The following is a 19,009-nucleotide window of genomic DNA, read 5'->3' on the forward strand; positions in this document are numbered from 1 at the left end:
TTTTTCACCAGTTGAAAATGTTGTAGTCTTGTGTTCTTTGTGGGAAGACTAGATGAGAAATACAACCCAGTGCAGAGGTTAGTAAACCAGGAAGGCCTTTGAGATGATCACATGACCACAAGGAAAGGGAGGCCTCTGTGTCCCTTTGCTCCCCAACGCCCATAGCTTATATAAGCTTTAGTTTGAACACAGGGTTCTACAGGGAGTGGTCACAGGGATTACACCTGCTAACTCATACCTACAGGCTCTCGTTCCTTGTCACGGGCACCATCTTAATATGTGATCACTGCTCAATAATTTTTTGTGCAGTGTACAAAGACCTACATTCTTATTATAAGAAGAAAAGTGTAGCTACTAATAATGTAGACACTCTCAAGTATAAAATGACTCCTGAACACTTGATCTACTAAATGTATGATTTATATAACAATTAAGTACTTTAATTTTATCAGGTAGCAAAATGAGGGTTAAGGAGCTTCTGTACAAGGAAATACTGAGTGAGCACGATCCTTTCTTTCAATTTTTTTTGGATCATATCAAATTTGAAACGTATTTATATACATGAAAATGCTAAAATATGTGAATCTGATGAGAAATAAAATAGCAGTTAAGATAAAGGAGAGAGAAACAAAGGGTAAAATGTTTAACATGGTTTCAGGGAGAGTTTAGATTTTATATTTTGTTCTTCCTCCTTTGAAATTACTATTTTTCTGGAGTGGATTTTTTAAAGAAATTGCTGTTAGTTATAAATATTTGCTGTTAGTTATAAATATTTCCTCAACTGATATTTCCATTATTTTAGAGATTCACTAGTTAACATGTCCTTAATTGATTGAAAGAAAGAATGATTTGTTCTAGGATGAGTTAATCAGTGCCTTTTGGGGGTCTTAAGTCCACATCTCTACAAATTTCTCAGGCTAGTGGCCCCTCATCTATAACATACTATTATTGACATAAAAATATTTCTTACTATGAGAAATGAGATTTAGCAAATGCATCTCTACTTTTAGTTACATTTAAGATTTATGGGAACATGAAGGGGTGGGCAATATTTTCAGAGAGGATGATCTTATTAATTCAGGACAATAGGGAGTATCTTTTTTAGTAGAAGTAGGAATAGATTTGGTGCCTCAGAGATGCATTTTGGCGACAGCCAGAGTTAGGAAATATAATTCTCCCAGTACGGGAAAGTGTATCTGTACAAGAATAACCCTAAATGAGATTAACACAAACATCTAACTAAATGTATTGATGACTTTTGAGCAAACTTGGGTATTTGGTTAAATGTGTACAATACTGTCTAGTAGAAAGAGCAGTGGTTTCAGAGAAAATACAAGAAATTCAAACTCCAATTCTGCCCCATATTAATATCTTCTAGGACTCAATTTTCTAATCTGTATAAAAGGAATAAGAAGACCACCCTGACAGGATTGTCAGAGGGTAATAGATAACGAATGGAAAATGTGTCGCAGAGTGCCCAGTACAAGGTAAACCCTTCCCTGTGACAAATATTGGTATGATTATTGCTTATTAAACACACTAGGAAATCACAACTCATCCTTAGAATGGCAATGTGTCTTGTCTTGGCAAATATACCAATATGAATATTTTTCCTCACTTTAAATGCAAAGAAATTTAAGCATGCAAGAAGTATTTTTATAAAATCCAAACAGTTGTGCACACAGAGATTTCTACTTTGATACCAGCAGATTGAATCTCAGACTAATTATGCTTATGAAGTTTTCATTGTCAATAGAAATTTTAAAAACAAGTTTTTTAATGCCTAATCAAATAGCATGTGAATGTTATCTGAAGCATTGGGACATGCTCTTTGTTTTAATATTAAGAAAATGAGTGAAAAAATATGATGCTTGAATTTCGGCACAGTCATTTGGTTCCTGTTAAAATTTGAGTGTTCTTTTGGCTCATTTGAGAGGTGGAACCATTAAAAATAGGAAAGGCATGCATAATTATAAAGCAAGTATATGCATTTATTCATGAAAGCATAATAGGGAATGTATACAATGATCAACATTACAAAGATTTTGTCTCTGAATCAGCTCTTCAGCTCTCTTGGAAATACTGCATTGTGTAGATCATAAAATTCTATATTCATACATAGATTCTTTTGTATAAGTAGCCATTATTAAAAATATTTTAAAAGCATTATGTTAATTCTTAATAACGAGTTATTTTTCATAGTCTAGGGGAAATCAGAAGCATTTCTTATAGAATTAATGACAAGAGAAACAATAGAGGGCTTTTAGCTCCATTGAGACCACCCACATCTCGCCAAAAGAAAAGTACAAACCTGGCAAAGTAGTCATTATCCCAATCAACCCGGAGCAGGAGGTTCTGTTAGTACTTGTATAACTAACTCTCATTAAAACACTATGAAAACTGCATAATGAGATCACTGCTATTCTGAAATGATTTGGGGGCTTGAGTTTCACTCACTTAAAATTCTTTTTTCTTTTTTTGCAGTGTTTGGCCAGGGCTGGGTTTGAACCCACCACCTCCGGCATATGGGGCTGGTGCCCTACTCCTTTGAGCCACAGGAGCTGTCCAAAATTCTTAAAATCAAATGTATGTAGTGAATTTGTAGCTGGAAATCTGCTCACAGTGTGCCTGGAAATGTATTTTTTAATAGTTCTGTCTCACGTCATTGCTTCCCTAAATGTAAACTATTTCTAACATCTTTCAAAAGCAAAGTTGTGGGGGCTGATGTGTTTGAAAGTTCCCTTTAATGGATCACTCACTTTGCTTATTCTTGGTTTGAGACAGAAGCATCTTGACATTTACTTTGCTATTTTCCTGCTTTCAAGGATGCTAACGAAAAAATTGTCTTGGCCTGGATTAGCTTGAAAATTTCCTCTGACTTCCACAAGGCCATTGCAACACTCTCTGGAAGAGCTCCCTTCATTATTAGCCTGCCGCTGTATCTTTCATAAGTACACAAAGCCAGAGACCCACCCGTGTGTGGACTGGCGTGTGAGCACGTATAGTTGTCCCTCACCTTACGAATGGGCTGTGCACCTAAATTCCCGATTATGGCCAGGTCTTGACAAATCAAATTATAAATATATTTGCTTACATAGCACCTACAGTCTACTGAATCAAGAGGTAGCTGAAATACCATATTTTAAAAAAAAACTGGATGATATTATAGCACAATCACAATTTTCTTGGAATGATGATGATTTGCCTTTAATTCCTCTCTCCTGGTGGTGTGTCCAGATATTCACATTCTGAGAGTCCTATTTCCCCCCAACAGCCAGCATACGACATGGGCTCACGTTTGCTTCTTTCTCAACTCTCCATACTCTTCAAAAATACAAATTCAGTGTGCCCCAAAGCCACACCAAATGTCCTACCATTTGGTAAAATTCCTCTACTCTCCCACCCCCCTCCCCCAGTTTCAGTGCAGCAATGTGTGTGCTCACATTCAAATGGGGAAGAAGGGAAACCTTTATTAACTTATGCTGTGCAAATGCTGTCTCTCTAAGTGTATAGGGAGACTAACCCTGAGATCTTCTGCAGATATTCTATCCCAGTATATAAATGTGAGGTCATGTTGATATATTTTTCACTCACATTAGATTTGCCAGTTATATTTTTGATGAGATCAATTTTGCAATCTCACAGTTTTCTATTTGCACATTAAAAGTTTAAAATCAAAGATCCTTTTGTGTTTGTGCAGTTTAGTGCCATTATTGCAAATAGAAGAGATGGCAATGTGATCCTTCCTGCTGGCCCACTTTTAAGACCACGTAGCCTGGCATATGGGTAAGTGAAGAAAGATGATACTAGGGACCCAAGAGCAGCTTCAAGAACTCACGCCCTCAACCATTGCAGTCACTGTGACAGGCTGGGAATTTTGCTGAAACTTGCTAAAATAAGCTAGGAAGAATGCATTTTTACAAAATAGAAATTTCACCCCTAAAATTGTTAGTGCCAAAATATAAAAAGTGTTGCAAATGTCGAACCTTAAAACGTGGGAGAATCTGCCCTGGAAGACGGTGATGGTTACAAGAGCATCCCTGGATTCCACGAGAAAGTGGCGCAACAAAAGTCTTTTATACTGGAAAATATTTGTCATTTAGAGTGCCGAGACTTATTTTGGAAACTAGTGCAATTTAGATATTGTATTTATTCTTTTTCAAACAAAACTGCATATTTAATTCCACCCCCCAACTCACAATCATCAGTGGGATATTGCAACCCCTCAACTGGCAAGCAGTTAGTAAAAGTTTAATGCAGAAAAGGTCTACACATTGAAAACTAAAAACGAAATGCCTCCCTGCAGTGATCTTGAGGAAGGAAATCTGTCGCAGTACTCAATTTTTAAATATTTCTGCTTTGCTTAAGAGTGACGTGGGCATGGGAGGAGGCTTTGGGAATGAGAGCACTATCAGAATCTGAATGTCCTGTAAATGTTATTTTGCGATAATGTGTAGGACTTTATTGTAAATTATCGTCTTACATTTTACCCTCATTTATTCTTATTTTACCCTAATATTACTAGTCTGTGAAGTTTTCTATTGTGTAGGTGAGAAACTGGAGCTCAGACATAGTAATTACTTTGCTTCAGATTATCCAAGGAATAAAAGGCAACTTTACCTACTCAAGTATCTTGCCACTTTTAAAAATCCTAAGTCTGGTGCACTTTCTACTATACTGTTGTTACAGGGTGTTTTTAATTCTGAGGCCATTCTACTATGGACATGTGAGATGCTGAGAGGAAAAGGAACAATTTATTAAAAGCATATAGTGCGACAAAATCAAAAAGGCAATTCGATAGAGAAAGGGTAGTCTTTGAACAACTGGACATCTCATATCCAAAAACAGGGAAGAATTTGGACATAGAATTTACCTTTTCACAAAAATTATCTCAAAATGGATCATAAATCTAAATGCAAAACACAAAACTGTGTCACTCCCAGAGGATAACAGAAGAAAGTCTAGATGACCTTGGGGCTGACAATGACTTTTAAAATGCAACACGCAAAGCACAATGCAAGAAAAGAAGCGCTGGCGAGCTAGGATTCGTGAAAATTAAAAATATCTGCTCTACAGAAGACTCTGCCAAGACAATGAAAAGGCCAGGCACAGACAGGCAGAAAAGCTTTGCCAACACTTATCTAATAAAGAACTAGTATTCAAAAAGTAAAAGCAGCTCTTAAAACTCAAGGATAAAAAGCAACCCAGTTTAAAAATAAGCAAAAATTCTGAACTATCACACCAAAAATACAGATGGAAAATAACCAGAGGAAAACCTGTTCACCATAATGTGTCTTAGGGAATTCCAAATTCAAACAACAAGAGACAAACACACACCTATTAAAACAGCTAAAATTCAAGCCAGCAATACACACTGCGAGGATGTGGAGCAACAGAAACTCCCGTCCCTTGCTGGTGGGGACGAAAGATGGCACAGCCACTTCAGAAGACGCTTGGCAGTTTCCTGTAAAGCTAAACACAGGCCCAGCGTATATATGATCCAGGAAGCGCGCACTTCAGTATTTACCCAATTGAACTGAAATGTATGTCCACGTAAAATCCTGCAAACAGATGTAGATAGCAACTTTCTTCACAACCACCAGAACGTGAAAGCAACAAAAATGTCCTCCAGCAGATGAATGGATAAACAAACTGGTACCGCGATCCGTGGTACAATGAAATATTATTCAGTGATAACAAGAAGTGAACATGCGAGCAATTTTAATGCATATTGGCGAGTAAAAGAAGACAATCTGAAAAGGCTGCATGCAGTACTCTTCCAATTTTATGACATTCTGGAAGAGGCAAAGCTGTGAAGACAGCAAAAAGATCAGTGGTTGCTAAAGCCTCAGTGCAGAGGGAGGCTGATAACTAGGTGGGACGTAAAGATACTTTTAGGGAAGCCAAACCATCCTGTGCGATGCTGTGATGGTGGACACACAACCTGATACAGGTGTCAAAGCCCATAGAATGTAAAACTTAGAAGTTCAATGCAAGCTATGGACATTAGTTAATGATAATGTATCAGGATTGCTCATTTTAGCAAATGTACCACACTACTACAAGCTGTTAACAACAGGAGCCACGGTGTCTGGAGGAGAGGGACAGGAAGAGGGGGAACAGGGGAACTCTGTGCACTTTCTGCTCTATTTTTCTCTAAACCTAAAACTGTCTAAGAAACAAAGTCTATCAATTCCTTTTTTTTAAAGAAAAGTATATTATAGTGGAGAACGTGTGGTTCACCAGGTCAACCTCCTTACTCTCTTTTCTCAGAATAGTTAAACTATAAGAAATAAAAAGGAATTCAACAACAAAACACAGAAGTCAGGAGATCTCTTCTCCAGACACACTCAGTCCCCAAGAAGGGCTGTGCCTCTTGGAATCACAGTATAATAGGAAGGAGTGAGATGGAAGACTTAGAATTTTTAGGATAATAGATAATCCCTCCTCTATGGAGGGACGATGAGCTGAGGTCCAGGTGGCTGGAGCTGACAGTAGGGGTGTTTTGGTGCTGCTCTGTCATTTCCTACATACTCTCATGTACGTGGTCCCCGGCCACAGGCACTGTTTCATCTGCTCTCTGATGCCAGCCAAGCCCAGTACACTGCACCTTTTTTTTTCATTCAGACTTTCTTTTCATCAATTTTTAATTAAAACCATAGCTGTATACGTTTATGGGGTACAATGTGATGATTTGATATACAATGTAGAATGCTTAAGTCAAACTGATTAACATTACCTCACTTACTTATTTTCTGTTCTAAGACCTTTAGAATTTACTCTCAGTTATTTTGAAATATACCTTTGCATCTGCACATTAGGCAGGATCCCACCAAATGCCCTCCCTCCTCCCGCCAATTGAACTCTCCCCCTTCCCTTCCTCTCCCTCCCCCTTATATGAGTGGGTAAATGTTCATGACAGTTTCATAATAGCATTGAGTACACGGAATACCACTGTGATATAAGTACACCATGGAATACTATTCAGCCCTAAAAAGATAGAGGCTTTACATCTTTTGTGTTTCCCTGGATGGAGTTGGAACACATTCTTCTTAGTGAAGAATCTCAAGAAGGGCTTTCCTGTTTACACCATCAGAGTCCTTCACTGTGTGGATGCTGTGCCCTTTCCCTCTCCCTTACTCAGGATGAGAAATCCCCATGAAGATTCGAGGCTGACGGAAGTGAGAGTCCATTGAGTTATAGTTTTAGAGCTGGGAATGATTTTAGAAATTATCAGCAGATTTTCATATTATTATGTGGAAACACTGGGTACCTCTCCTAGCAGCCTGGAGAAACATGATGGAGAGGAGGTTCTTTCTACCACTCAACTTTTCTTGGCCCACCTAGCCCCAGGGGAATTCTAAAACCAATGTGAAATAAGATTCTGACAGCCGCAGCCAAATACCCGAGTCAATCCATTCCTCCTTCAAGTTCTCTCTCAACTTGGCCCTCAGCTCCTCACTCCTGACACCAACGTGTCACATCATGTTCTTTTCATCCGATACCTTTCTTTGCCCCATAATCTTTAAGATTTCCACTCTCTCCTGTCTCCAGTACACCTGTCCTGGGCACCACATAAGTCTTCCTAAAATCATGAATTTCTACATGGCTTTGTGTGTGCGTGAGAAATGAAGCCCTCTCAGTAGAGCATTTGGGGGGCTCCGCAATTTGACCCTACCTACCTTTTCATAGCCAGGAACCCAATAACTGTTCAACTTTTCTGCTTCCTCTTCTCCAGCCTACAGCACACCCCACAATAACTGCTGCTTCCTCTCTTTCTCACACTGTCCTCCTGGAAATGCCCCCAGGTTTCATGGGCCCACAACCCTTCCCTCAAACCTAGATAATTCTGTCTTTCCCTGGGAACTTTTGCCTCACCACCATGAGATAATTCTGTCTTCATTGAGTTCCAAAGCATTTCTTGTCCGTAGCCATCATTGGGTATTTGTATTGCTAGGCGCTTTTATTTCATTTGAGATTTATATATTTCACCTCTTGAATTAGAGATGAAGATCCTTAAAAATGGGAATCTCATATGGCCAGTTTCCAGCAGTCTTGTGCAGAGCAATGTTCAATGAGGGTTTATTGGTAAGAATTGGAGTCAGTTTCAGATGGATAGGATTCAAAATCTTTGAATGGTTGGTGCCAAATTATGAGGAAAGTTGTTTTTCATATTCCCAAAATAGTACATTTTAATACATTATTATATATTAATTATTATTAGTGGCACTTTCTTTGAGACAGTGTCCTTGGGGACATGATCCAAATACCAAATCTAGCATTTGGCTTCATAATAAACTTCAGTTAAAAACTTTCTTTAAAAAAAACAAATTGCTTTTGACTCCTCCTTGTATATTTAATATAAACTCTCATGACCCCAGCAAGTTGTAGTGTGAGATTCTATGTGAATAACATCTCCTGAGATTATTTAATATAAAAAATTGCACCCTGGCTCAGCTCCCATAGCTCAGTGGTTACGGGGCCAGCCACATGCACCCAGGCAGGTTCGAACCTGGCCCAGGCCAGCTAAACAACGGTGAAAACTGCAACAACAAAAAAATTACCCTGGTGTTGTGGTGGGCACCTGTAATCCCAGCTACTCAGGAGGCTGAGGCAAAAGAATCACTTAAGTCCAAGAGTTGAGGTTGCTGTGAGCTGTGACCCCACAGCACTCTACTGAGGGCAACTAAATGAGACTCTGTCTCAAAAAAAAAAAAAGAAAGAAAAGAAAAAGAAAAAAATTGCATCCTGTTCACCAAATGTTTGTTTTGTACAATGTAGATATCAATTTCATCTTTTCTCAATAGAATTGGAGTCATAAGTAATCCACCCACTTTTCATTTTCTTATATATCATTCTTTCACATCCAATTTTTTTTCTTTGAACCTCTTTCCTCCAAGCAAGGATTGGGAGTAATAGTCAAGCTCTACTGTAATTTTGAAATGTTTATATCAATAATTTTTAGAAATGAGAATTTTCTACTAAGAAAAAATCCAAAATGAAGAAAAGTTATAATAATTCTGAGATAATGGTCAGATACATCCAAATGAACCTCTGTAATCTATTTACATTATTTGCAGGTATAAAAATTAACAAAGGTAAGGAAACGAATGGGAGAGAGACACAGTAATCATATACTAAGAGGAAAAAAATCACTTGCTTAATCATTGTTAACTAAGGGACAGGGAAATGTTTGCTTTTCCACTCAAAATATATCATAAACTAAATTGAATCCATAAATATTGGTGAAAGGGTAATAAAAAGTTTACTAGATGCATAACTGGAACCATAAAGGCTGTCCACATAGAGTGGGAGTGCCAAGTCAGGCCAGTGGGAAAAGTTTACTATATCATAACATATACGCTGTAGAAATCTGTTCTTTTTAAAATTTTTTAATTTCAGGTTCGTGTGAGGGTACAAACAGATAGGTGACAATTTTGAATTTATTAGCTAAAGTCCCTCTTGTAGTTAGGTCCTGCACCCAAAAGGTGTGCCATATACTCCTATTCCTAATGTATTATTTTTATTAATTTCTTATATTTTCTAAAATTAGAAGTAAAGGAAATAGAATAATTTACTAAATATATTTTAGAAACAGAATTGACCTACGCTAAGACTTGGCAATGCTGGATTTGATCATGTGGTTAGCAGCTACTACATCTACCATCACTGTGTTCACCCAATTTTCTTGGCATTCTGTTCCCACACTTCCACTACTAGCAAGGACCTATCAGAGCAGGATTTTTTTTTTTAACTTGAAGTGACTTATTATGTCTCTGATGCTTAAAAGAATATGTGGGGCATACAAAGTACCTTAAAAGTGTCTACTGTAGTAAATGAATAATTTTTGAAGTCCTATAATACAAAACTGTAGTGTTATAATACATAAAATTTAGATTTTAAATCTGACTTTCAGTTTAAAATCATAAAGGAAAATCACCAAATACCAGATGTGGAAAGTCCTTCTAAGCATAAGAGGGTCTCGTTTTACATCTCATTTCATAGATATCAAAATTAAGGCAAGAAGGGATTGACTTGTAAGATCCTAGAACATTGGTACTGAAAGGCACCTGGAACCTCATGTAGTCCCCATGGCCAGGGTCATGGTGTCACTCAGTCTGTGTGTTACTATCTGCAGTGTCAAAGCTCTCATCACCACCTGAGGGCATCACATTTAGTCTGGTGGGAACACTATTTGTTAGAAACTTCTCATATGTAGTCATGATTTCTATACCAAGGAGAAAAGGCAGGAGAGAGACATGCACTGCAAAACTGTGAAGCAAGAGGATCATCTCTCCCACAGCTCTCATTCATAAAGGGCCCATAAGGGACTTCTATAGTATAGTAAATTATATATGTGTACCCCACATATATGAATACACATACACAAATATATAACTATAGAATGTGTATATGTACATACACACATATATTAAATTGTCATGGACATGCACATATTATATTACATGTAGTATAAAGAAAGTTATTTGTAGTTATATTTTGTATCTTATAGAAAAGTCAATTAAAACATGTCATCTTTCAAACTGCATTTTCCTTTTGTTTATTTTCTATTATAAATATTCAAAAACAAAACTTTGTAGTACTTGATTTGTCTTTTGAGGGTCTAAATCTAATCCCCCTTTCATATGATAATTGTTAAAATGTTTTCAAAAAACATTCCATTTTGACTCTTTAACCAAATACCCCTAATTCTTTGGTTGTCAAGATGCATCTAAATTACACCCTCCCTTAAATATTAAACTTATTTAAGTCCCTCATAAAATGCAGTGAATTAAATGCAGCAATCTAGACTGGATCTTACCAGAAAAAAAGTTCAAGGGCCTTTCTCCTGGTCTGTTCAAAAAAGTACTTTTCTCTCAATACAACCTATAATTCCATTTGTTTTTCCATTAGACATATCACATTTGAGTCATACTGAAATTAATGTGAAAATTGTCTTGGTCATCTTCTATATGCTACTACTAAACCAAGTTTCCTTTGTTCTATATTTATGCAGTTGAATTTTCCTTTGGGGAAGAGAGCCAATTTATTATTGTAGATAGAACTTCTTTACAGTTATCTTTTCAGCAGTGTTATGTTCACAGAAGGTACATATTCATATTCTGAAAATTAAACATGCAAAGTTAATTCAGAGCAAAAATATAAATTTTGAACAAATCATCCTACCTATAAAAACCGGGTGGCACCTGCCGGACCAGGAAGTTTTTCTCCATGTCCTGGAGAACGTCGTTCAGCATCCGGACGCGGGAGGGCGCTCTCTCCTTGGGGTCGTTAGCAGGTCGCATCTCCTCCGACTGGAAGAGTTCAGCGCTCTCCCGCAGCCGCGAGGCCAGGACCAGCAGTTGGTGAGCGTCGGGTTGATCACCTGGGGAAGACAAATGAGCTCCTCTCAAAAGAGACATCTTCAAAGGGGCAAAACCAGCATTTATAATCATGACTCTAAGTTAGAAACCAGACAGACCACTGAAGACAGAGGGGACTTGCCTTAACAATGCTCTTCTGTCCCTTTGAAAAAAACAAGAGGATGGTATTTGAATCTTAGCAGAAAAAAGCTTCAACATCACTTAAACTTTAATAATATATTTATTCTGCTCAAAGTATTCTGTCTAAACTTACTTTTTAAATTCTAGTAATTTATTTATTGTTACTAAAATTAAAACAGTAAATAACAAATGAGTATGTCCAGTGTTGAGGAGCGAGCCTGTGTTCCAGGCAGGGTCTGTTTCACATCAGTTCACCGTGCATCCTCATGTCCATTTCAAAGAAGCCGGGAAGTAAGTGAACAAATGGCCACAGGTCATCAAGCAAATAAATGGCAGGCAAGGACTGGAAGCCTGGTCCTTCTGATTCAAAAATTCATGCTCACCATGGAGTAGCCTGTATTCCAGAAGAAAAATAATGTAGATGCAGTGTCACATTGCTTTCTTCTGAGGACACGGGGCTGTCACTGTATGTCATTACGTGTCCGTGGGCTCCGCGGTGTGTACAGACAGCCCGGTCCTGTGATGCTGAAACCCACTTTAGAGTCAGTACACCGAAAACCATTCCACATGTTGTTTGCTGTGTTCTGTTTCTTTTGATTAGATTCTTGTTTGTTTTTTCTTTATTTTCCATTTCTTGATATAACTTACTGAAAGTCATTATAATATGAATTGTGGTCACAAAATATCCACAGATGTTCCTTTGACTTAGAAAAAGCTAACGCTAGTATAGTGGTCCTCTGGACCCTGGGGCCAGCTCACCAGCGTGCAGATCCCTGCCCTGCCACTTTGTGCCTGTGTGATATTGGTACAGTGACCCAGCCTCTGTGTCCTCAACTGTAACACGAATATAATAGTGGTACTTACTTCACAGATTTCTTATGAGGATTTAATGATCAATACTTGTTAAGTATTTCCTTACAGGCAAGCAGTTCCCAGCTGATATCCTCGGAGACCTTATTTAAAAATCATTCTTTCATCATATCATGAAAGGTGGAATTCTCTTGTTATCTTTTCCCAAATATCCTACCACTAGACTCAGTCTTTAAGTGAGACAATAGTTAGGGGGACATTCTATGGGACCGGATACAACTGGCTCCAACAAGGTCAGCATAACACTACCGAGGGTCACTTCAGGTCAAAGTAGTAAATGAAAGTGTAGTTAGAACCTAAGTGGGCAGTCGTGACGGACTGCGATGGGTCCGGCAGGTGGAGGCCTGCAAGGAGGCCTTACAGGGCCTTCGCAAGGGCAAGCCTTGGGCAAAGGGGAGAGATCACAAAAGGACTCTGTTCAAGTACAGTCCACAAGTTCCTAGTTCCCAGAACACCTGGGCATCATGAAAATGTAGATTCCCAGACCTGCTGGGGCAGAGCCTGGGATATTCACTTCAATGTGCTACTCAGATTATCCCATTCCTTTTAAAGAGTAAGAAACACTAGAGCATGGCAGTCTGCTAAGAGAATAAAGGCTGCCTGGGCTGTGTACCTGATGCATTAAATATGTCTGTCAGCAAATCATCAAGCTCCAATGTAATGATTCTTATTCCTTCTCCCCTTCCTTTGATGAAAACCGTTTTACAGCAATTCTTTGTGCTGACGCTCAATAATTTTTACTACATAAGTAAAGCAGATTTGATAAAGTACAATTAGAGAAAAAAATCCAATATCAAAAGAAAATTATATAAAGTGATAAGTAGTTTGATAAGAGCTACAAAAGAGAAAAACAGGTAGGGTTACACGGAGTGTTCTTTGAGAATGTGATAATTTTTGCTAATTTCCCATACCCATGAATCAACTTAAAATTATGATAGAAGAAGTAATACTTGAAGCTAATATATATCTCCCTGTTCACCAAATCTCTTATATATTTTTAATTTTTTTAGAGATACAGTTTTGCTGTCTCCGGGTCTGGAGCGTAGTAGCTCACCATAGCTTTGAAATCCTGACCTCAAGCAATTCTCTGACCTCTGCATCCCCAAGTGCTAGGATTATAGGCTGAGCCATTGTGCCAGGCCCTTAACTTAACAATATGAATAAAATCCACTGTAGGGATTGAAAAGGTTTTGTCACTAAAGTCTCCAAAGTGCATTCCATATTCATTAATTATTTTGTTTGATTTTATAGCAAAACTTGAGGTTACAAAAAGAGGTGTTTTTATTCATTTTGAAAACCTATCCCCCTAAATAACTGATCACTGCCATTTTCTGAAGATATGATTTATCTTAAATTATAATGGTTCACCAAAGTTAACGTGTACAGAACTTTGAGAGAACATCTTTACACAAGGAAAGAATAAGATAGATAAAACACATTTAGATTACACTAGAATCAAAAGACTGAAGAACAGAAAAACCAAGTTCGACATCCTTGAGAGTCTTCCACTTAAGAAAGAGAAACCTGTTCTGATCTAAAGTACACTACTGAAGTGAAGACATTACCAGCGAAGCAAGTGAGACAAATTGTACCATTCTGCCTTATTTACTTTAAATGGATTTATCTTTCATGGCAGTGCAGATGTGGAGGACTGACAGCTTTAGGAACTGGTTAGTTCCAGAAAGGACCCTGATAGTGAAACTCACCATCCACAACAAACCATATGCATTACTTCAAGATATGAGGTTATAAATTGGAAAATGGCTCTATTTTCAATGTTCACTCAAACATTTTGATATATAAGTGATACTCCAGAGATTCCTACTGGCCATTCCCCTGCCAGTTAGAGATTGCTTGTCCCTTTAAATCAGACCCGGGATGAAATGCTACCTTCTCTGCTTAAGCTTTGTGACCCCAAATGATAGATCCTCATGCTACTTAAGATCCCTATAATATCAGCTTTGCAAGAGAATAGAGTTCCATCTGTGCTGTTCACTGCCATTTCCTCAGACCTCAGCCTGCCAGGCAGATCATCTGCTCAGTAAGTGACGGAAGTCTACATTTATCTCACAGCACCTGCAGCGTTACTGTCTGAACCTGCCTTATTTCTCCTCTGCTCTTCTTGACCGAAAAGGACTCCAAAGGACTAGCAAATATGTTGTTATATCTCTCTGTAATTCCAGATTCTAGCACATTATCTATTCTATGGAAGTTATTTACTAAAAAAAAAAAAAAAAAAGGAAAGAAATGTTGAGTGAATGTTAAATTATAAGATAACATCTCTTTGAAATGTGTTGTTATATTAAATGATGTCTTAAAACCATGCAGGGAGATAATTGGTGCGTTATGAACACCAGAAATATATTCCTGCTAAAAAGCAATTTTAGTTGGAAACAAAAAAATCAAGAAAAGAGGCCATTTTAGGGTATGATAAGTTAAATTAAACTCAATTGATTTAAAACATGTCCCATAAATAACAAATAAAGTTAGGATATATAAAATTTTATATGAGGTGGTATAGTGTCAGAGAATAGAGGATTACTTAAAGCTACACACAGGTCTGATGTTTAAAAAAAGTCCATTTGGCCAAAGAAAATTTCCTGGAAACTAAGAATTCTCCAGTTCTCTAGTGACATTTATTGCCAATACAATATCTTGACTTATGTAAAGACATATAAAATAAGGGTCTAGTCTGCTTAATTACTATCAATATAGGATGGAATAAGTCATTTAATACTATTTCAGCTTCTTTGGAGAAAATGATCACTTCACTTTGTAAGCACATAAGTTACTTTAAATACAAATTACTATTAATAGAGTATACAAACTAAACATAGATTAGTACCAATTCATTTTTAAAGGGATGGAAAAAATAATGAAACAAATTTACGGATGAGTTTATTTTCAGAGCTGCCATTCCATATCATTTTCCCAACCTATGCCCCCCTAAAATGTTTCACACTCCCCCTCATACAGGCTTTAATAAGGAATTTCAATTTTATTTTGCAGTTGCTATGAACTTAGACCCATTGGTCTTTCCATGGGCTGGTATCTCAGACCTCTGAAGAACAAAGAAAGAAATAATATAAAGGGTAAAGTTATTAAAAAGCCAACTTTTAAAAAATGACTCTTATCTTTGATCCTTGTAGAAAGCCAACCTCCAATACATTTTTATAACATGGTGGAAAATACTGTTTTCCCATAGCTATTGAAAATCAAATATAATATTATACAAAATAATTGAGACTGCTTCCTAAAGTTATCATGTTATTATTTCAGAGACAATTGAAACATACTTCTAAATTTCAAACAAATAGTTTGAGTTAATTTTTTGTATTCCTATTATCTCAAACTTAAATAAATGTATTTGGTAAGTATTTATGGTGCCCTATTTTGTATATTATTCTGTAAAGTACTGAGAAAGAAGCAAAGACATATAAGATTAAATCTCTAATCTTGGTTAATTCCTGATCTAGTTAGAAATGTATGTAATACATCTAAATATACAATAAATGTCACAAGAAATAAATGTTCATGAGGATGACGTAAGAGTTAGTTGTGTGTAGAAATATTCTGAGGGAAGAAGTGAAACTTTAAAGATAGGTCACAGAACTGCCTAGATGTCAAGGGCACCACAATTGAGCTCTTGACAATTCTGGCCCCTTATTTACCCACAGCACTTGAGGAGTGGTGTTCTGTTTATAAACAGCAGCATTGAAGTCTTCCCCTTCTCTTCCCTTAGTCCTCATCATTCTAGAGGATGACTCTACCTGTAAGCTATTATCCTGAATTGTTTCAGAAGAACAATTATTCAGCTATTATTCTGAATTGTTCCAGAAGAATGGAACTGGTCCTCTAAGAAGTAAGAATGTACCTGTTAATGGAAGACGAGGAGGAAGGAAGGGAGAGAGGCTGTTTCTCAGTGTGGACATTGAAGTGCGTAGTAAAATCTAGGCAAGCCAATTCAGGAAAGATTCTAAGATGTACTGAAGAAAACAAGTCCCTACCACTCAGCAATCTCCCGCCTTCTAGGTAACTGTCCCTTGCACCAAGAGGCAGTGTGTTGCGGCAGAAAGTGTGGGGGCTCTGGAATCTGAAAGATCTAGATTCAAGTCCTGTTAAGTGTGTGCTACGGAGTAAGACATAAACTTCTCTGAGGTTCAGTTCATTAATCTCTAAATTGGACTGAATCTCCAGCCCAGGTCACTGAAGTATGAGGTAAAATTTTACAACAAATGTGAGGTGTTTAGCACAATAACCAGGGCTGGGTGGAGTGATTTCTAAAAGGCCAAGGTGCTTCCCAGAAAATTTATTCCTCCTGAAGATCATCAAGGTGGGATCCCCAAACACCTTCCAATGGTAGCTCAGAAGCTCAGAAGTGCTTTGTACGTGTCCTATTTACTTATGGACTCTAAGACTTCTGAGTAAGACCACTGACTACAGTGCTGACTACACCCATGTTCTAACCTGCGGGGGCCTGGGACCCACACAGACTACCTCTCACCTGAGGCACTTCATAACCCCATGAGTGCTGTGGCTTGAGTGCAACCTCCAAAGCTCACGTTGAAATGCAATTGTCAATGTAAAGATCTTGGAAGGTGAGGCCTTTCCAGGTGATTAGAGCACGATTAGACCACACGTGGGTTTAATGACTTCAGGAAGGGCATCAGGAGCTTCCCTTCCTTGCTCTTCTGTTCTCTGCCCTGTGAAGAGCAGGGTTCCTCCTGCCAGACAGCAGCCAACTCCAGAGCAGATAGGACCCTCACCAGACAGCAACCCTGCCAGCACCTGAAGCTTGGACTTTCCAACTTCAAGAACCATGAGGAATACTTTTCCATTGTTTACAAATTACCTGGTCCCTGGTATTCTGTTATAGCAGCACAAACAGACCAAGAGTTTCAACTTGGCATAAGTTTCTGTGCATTTAGTCCATTCTACAACTCGCTAGGCAAATTTCTAGCTTCCTACTTTAAAGAACAATTTTACTGCTTACTATTGTGATCTCTTCAGAGTTTCACACTGCAAAAAGTTTTAAATATTATTAGCTTATTTACGTTTATTTTATCCTTTGAGTTTATAGTGTGACTGTATTTAAGGACCCACTCAATTTTATTTCAAATTAAAAGAGAAATACTGGTTATACTCTAAAAGTACATTTTTATATCAAACAAAAGGAGCTTTTTTTGTATCATTTCACAGAACCTGTTCTTCTATAGATGAGCTTATCACAGTTTTAAAGGTGCTAACAATTGCACAATCACATCTTAGACTTCACTGATTTATAGTGACAAGAAAAAGTATGATTTATGTTTCACAGAATACTACGGTTAAAAGAAGAATAGAAGATTATTTGGGGGAAAAAATGTATGTTGCCTAATGTCATCTTAAAAATATCTTGTGATGTCAGTAAAGAGAAGAAAAGAAATTGCAAATATGATTTCTGCCAGGGGGAACAACAGTCCTTGATTATCCTACATTTTCTATTCTTCACGCTGCCTTCTTTAGTATGAATCACAATAAATCATCTCAGCTGGTTATTTAGAAAATGTTAAACAAAACTCAGGTAGAAACAGAAATGTGGGAGATAGTACATTATTGATACTCAAATAATCTAGCATTGACTTTATAATACATAAATACAAAGGCGTTATTTAAAGATGAAATACACCAGAAGACAATGGATAGTTAGGGCTAAACTGAATACAGAACAAACCCTTATTTCAAAGATGGCACAATGATACATTTAGAAGGAATAGGTTGGCCATTTTTTACAAAACAGGCAACACATTTCTGCATTCTACAGATTATCTCACAATCCAATTAGCCAAGGTCTTTCAACAGATTGCATGGAGTGGGTTCTCTCCACAACATCTGTCTGCCTGTGCAGAAGTAGAACCAAGGGACCTTTCTATGACCTACAGACGCTCTCACTGTGCTATGTTTGTGAGTACAAGATCTAGCTACTAGCAGCTTGGAAGAGTAAGCAAAAGCACTCTTGAAGGAAATAAATTCACATGAAGTTTAGTCTTATCATTCACCCAAAGCAGAAATTGGGCCTCATGTGGTGACTTACCCCTGTAATCCTAGAAATCTGGGAGGCAGGAGAAGGAGATTGCCTGAGCTTAGGAGTTCAAGCCCAGCCTGAGCAAGGGAAAGACCACTTCTTTACTAAAAATAGAAAAAGTAGCTGGGTGTTGTAAGAGGCACCTATAGTCCCAGCAACTTGGGAGGCTGAGGGAAGAGGATTGCTGGAGCCCAGGAGTTTGGGGTTGCTTTGAGATGTGATGCCACAGAACTTAACCCAAGGTGACAAAGTGAGACTCCTTCTCATAAAAGAAAAAGCAGAAACTCAGAAACTTCTAATGTATAGCTAATGACACATGTGAGATTAATTATATTTTGGCTGAAAGTAACCAGGAAACTAACAAAAAGGGGGGGGGGATTAACTAAAACTAATCAAAATGAGGGGAAAAGGGTACTTTTTGTTCTATTATAAGGGAAAATTAAAAATAATCTTTGTAATTAAAATAAACAAACAACTTTAAAGTGTGCCAGTGAAGCAACATTCATAGAATAATGAATTATGTCCCTGTGATATTGTGGGCCCAGGGTTTTATCCTAAAAATACACCCTAG

The 19,009-nt window shown here is 37.6% G+C and overlaps 1 protein-coding gene across 1 annotated transcript in view; it reads right to left on the bottom strand.

Moving 5' to 3' along the window:
* The window catches only part of NAALADL2 (N-acetylated alpha-linked acidic dipeptidase like 2), a 979,797-nt gene that overhangs the window by 29,790 nt on the left and 930,998 nt on the right, over positions 1-19,009 (bottom strand). The window contains exon 13 of the mRNA XM_003794285.3: positions 11,188-11,386. Coding sequence (XP_003794333.2) covers positions 11,188-11,386 — 199 coding nt within the window. The remainder of the gene's footprint in view (positions 1-11,187; positions 11,387-19,009) is intronic.

Source organism: Otolemur garnettii, unplaced genomic scaffold (genome assembly GCF_000181295.1).
Source record: "Otolemur garnettii isolate 467f Iridium unplaced genomic scaffold, OtoGar3 scaffold00078, whole genome shotgun sequence".
Lineage (NCBI taxonomy): Eukaryota > Metazoa > Chordata > Mammalia > Primates > Galagidae > Otolemur > Otolemur garnettii.